General features: G+C 34.8%; 1 protein-coding gene across 1 annotated transcript; it reads right to left on the bottom strand.

Moving 5' to 3' along the window:
* Positions 1-987: 987 nt before the first annotated feature.
* On the bottom strand, positions 988-3,755 carry LOC123526752 (uncharacterized). The gene is made up of 4 exons (XM_053520359.1): positions 3,417-3,755; positions 2,995-3,151; positions 2,154-2,268; positions 988-1,805 (listed from the first exon to the last, which is right to left on the bottom strand). Exons 1-4 carry the CDS (start codon positions 3,576-3,578, stop codon positions 1,547-1,549), a joined length of 693 nt encoding a protein of 230 aa, XP_053376334.1. The 5' UTR covers positions 3,579-3,755; the 3' UTR covers positions 988-1,546.
* Between the last annotated feature and the right edge of the window lie 200 nt (positions 3,756-3,955).

The following is a 3,955-nucleotide window of genomic DNA, read 5'->3' as shown; positions in this document are numbered from 1 at the left end:
GGGCCAAAATTGTGACCTCTAGTGTGTTAACAAGCTTTTCCTTTGATTTAACCTGGTGACCTAGTTTTTGACCCCAGATGACCAAGTATCAAACTCATCCAAGATTTTATTGAGGGAAACATTCTGACCAAGTTTCATTAAGATTGGACCAAAATTGTGACCTCTAGAGTGTTAACAGTCAAATTGTTCACGACTACGGACGGACGACGACGACGACGGACACAACGCGATCACAAAAGCTCACCTTTGAGCACTTCGTGCTCAGGTGAGCTAAAAATAACACACATTTCTCTCTGTTTCTGTTTTCTACAGACAAAATAATTAAAAGTTTTTACAGATGTTGCATGCGACCATGTCCCCGCCGTTACATGACTGAAATACAGTTGAAAAATGGCGTTAAACCCAAAACAAACAAACAAACATGCGACCATGTTAATTTTGACACTACGTACAGTCCGGTGTATTTGAAATAAACGCTATGATTCTATTAAACACTGTATATGAATTTCAACATATTTGATTACCTGCTGAAAGTTTCATATCTGTGACCTCACGAAACATCTGTGATGTAGTTTCCGTTCACTGACAACGTTTATCGCCTATTTCCTCAGCTTATGTCATTGTGTTTCGCTTTACACTGTACATCCGATTTATACACATTTATCGGGCCAGCAGGCCAGCAAATATGTAATATGTGATCTTATAACGTGCGTGCGTTCGTGTGTGCGTGCGTGAGGAATTACAGGGGATCAGCTTAACGAAGTTTCTGAGAGAGGAAACCAATCAACAGATATGTTTGTCATTTTACCACTATACTTTGGTACAATTTCTTTTAAATGTTAAAGTCTAAATATGCTATCAACATAATAGAGAAACAGTCATAATGAAATACTTAAAGACATAAATCACATGTACACATTCCTAATAATTCACCATTTTAACGATGGCATGAGGGTTTTTGCTTTTTAAAAAGCATACTATAAAAAAAAACAGAGTAAGTTCAGAGGGCATGAACAAAGAGTATCGGTCTATGACATTATAAAATACAGGTAGCTGTACATGTACAATACAAGATGAATTTCGAGTTCAATACACGAAAAATGTCAATTATTAAATATATTTTCTCATGAACCTACTAGTAATGTCTAATTTTTATATAAAAAATATCTAAACTTGTAAATTTTTTCTAGATTTGAAAATACACATGTAGACTTGGATGGTTATATCTAGTTATCAGCTAAAAAGTAAGCACAAGCCAATTACAATAAACGGGTGCCTAAGTTTAGTGCCTATATGCTCTATTTTTTAACATACTTCTTAGTGACTATTTTTGTGGTCTGATATTTGTAAGTTTGGCAGCTGTTACTGCAGTAAATCTTAATGTCATACGAAACCAGTAAATGATAATAATGCAGAATTCTTGCATAAAACATTTGATTTTTTACACCGATTCTGGGCATGCAAAAAAGCAAGAAAACAGTTTAGTATGATGAAATTAGCTCTCAAATTCAAACAATAATCGTACAGTCTATGTTACAAAACAATATTACACCTCTGGGCCACCCACCCAGCTCATTTTCATAAAACAGAGTCCATATCCATTTCTGTAACTTCCAGCTACCACTCTATTGGCTGCAACATGAATGTCTTGATTGATACTTCCAGGAGTGTACTGCCCGTTGAGACCATACAGACATTTGTTACAATTCCTTTCACAGAGACCGTTATCATTCGCCACTTTGAGATAATGATTGGCAATCCAAACATTTACTTTGCTTGTACTGGTATTAGTTGCTCCATTATACCTACAAAGAGAATATTGTTGAGGTCAGAAATATTACATTATTTTCTTAATTCACATGCCATCTCAGCTATAATCAAGTATAACTAAAATCGAATATGAAGCGCATACGGTTTACTTCACTAATGAGTATTTTTGTATTTTTCATTTGGATATGAGGTGAATGTTTTTTCTTGGTTTGCTTTTATCAATACTTCAGACACAATATTTCATAGAAACGAAGGATTTTTTTTATTTCTTATTTGAATTTACAGTCAGTTTTGTTGAAAAATTTAGTGTGTTTCTCATATTACATATTATTATCTACATTTACGTAGTAATGTTTTATAACTTCAATATTTAGATATTATACTGATAAAGTAGCTGAGCCCTGCAGTCCGTTCTGTTCACGTTGTTAGCATACACAGCCACTGTTTGGCTAACGGCTTGAATTTCAGCTTCATATTCCGTGTCACCATAGTCCCCCGCTGAAAATATATAATAATATAAAGCTATCAATACAGAATTTTCAAATCTTCTAACGCCTCGGTACCCTAGTGGTAGAGCGTCCGCTTCGAGTGCAGGAGGTCGTGGGTTCGATCCCCGGCCGCGTCATACCAAAGACGTAAAAACATGGTACTAGCAGCTTCCTCGCTTGGCGCTCAGCATTAAGAGGATAGTGCTAGGACTGGTCAGCCCGGTGTCAGTATAATGTGACTAGGTGGGGTATCATGTCACGTGTCTACGGCGTGATATTCCAGTGAGGCAGCACTATAAAGTTGGGCATTGTGCTCACGGCTACAAGTAGACACCGTCGTTTATATGACTGAAAAATTGTTGAAAAAAGACGTTAAACCCGAACACACACACACACACAAATCTTCTAACAACAGACACGTCTTTATTCTGTTAAAAAGCATTTTTTAAAGATATGCAATGGCAATGTTTCACTAAAATATTTTATTTTTAGATATTTAATTCAAATGTATAAAACACTTATCAAATGTATTTTACTTTACTAAATATATTAACAAAATCTGCATATAGAGCTACATTCATAATTAAATTTCATACTGTAACATTTGATTGTTAAAAACAGCCAGGTTTTAGTGGTGGTACACATTCATACTGTGTTTATGCATACATATATGCAGTGTGTACTATTTAAAACTTCATGTTTTTTAGAGTAAAAGGTATAGCTAGTCAAAGCTTACACCATCCATCGTTACTGGGACTATCTCCTATATTAAACATCCATAAATTTCGGTATTTATCGGAGAAGTACATCTGAACCTTCAGCATGCGCCTTTGTGTGTAGATGTCTGTATGACACAAACCTGTAGAACTCGAAGGGAGTTTATCAAATGTTACCTGATAACAAAAAGAACAGTTTTTACTATGGTTGACAATTTGTACAAATGAAATAGTAAAAGGTTTCGACTGACGTAGAAGTAAACAAACTTTCAACCGTAGTTCTCTTTCTTGCATTTTGTAAGAATTATGGTCCTTTTCAACTTAAAACTTTGCTGTTTCTTGATTACTTTCATGTTTACTTTTTCTTAATACCATAGGTTTGAAATTATTTCTGTTTGTCATCCATATGAAAACAGTATACAGTATACGGGTAAGTATTTACCTTAAAAGTTGCTTGTCTACTACATTCTTTTCCATCCTGTAAACCTGTTGGTCCAGTTAAAGTGGTGACACCACTCAAACTACCAGATACCGTTCCTTTTTGGTTTAAATCTACACACATCTCTCCAGGTTGACAGTCTGAAATCGTGTACAAGTCTGACATAAATCTTGATATAGCAGCATTTCTTTCATTTCCAGTGTAGGGATAATGCACGTTTTTATGACGTTAATCTGCAAAGCATACGTTTATTGTTGCTATTCTTGCATGAAAAAAAAAAACATTACACTACGACTAAAACGACTAAAAGTACTGTTTTCATCTGTAATCACTTTACGTTTCCAGCAAATATTTAATCAACATCAGTTCATGGAAACGGTAATCACGTTTTAGATATCCATACGATACTTTTATCTTTCGTTATTACAAACATAAAAGAAATTACGAATATGTTTTCGTAAGACTTAAAAGACCTAAAACCTTGGTAAACAGGAGCAACATTTCAAGAATAATATGAAATAAGGCACTGCCTCAATCGGGAA

This window comes from Mercenaria mercenaria, chromosome 1 (genome assembly GCF_021730395.1).
Source record: "Mercenaria mercenaria strain notata chromosome 1, MADL_Memer_1, whole genome shotgun sequence".
Lineage (NCBI taxonomy): Eukaryota > Metazoa > Mollusca > Bivalvia > Venerida > Veneridae > Mercenaria > Mercenaria mercenaria.
This window is presented reverse-complemented; position numbering and strand designations above follow the sequence as displayed.

Excerpts from the sequence above, each read along its gene's own strand:
- LOC123526752 (XM_053520359.1), bottom strand. The coding sequence starts at position 3,578 with ATGTCAGACTTGTACACGATTTCAGACTGTCAACCTGGAGAGATGTGT. Across the intron at positions 2,269-2,994 it reads TCCCAGTAACGATGGATGGT|CGGGGGACTATGGTGACACG; the intron begins GTAAGCTTTGAC and ends ATATATTTTCAG. Across the intron at positions 1,806-2,153 it reads AGGGCTCAGCTACTTTATCA|GTATAATGGAGCAACTAATA; the intron begins GTATAATATCTA and ends TTCTCTTTGTAG.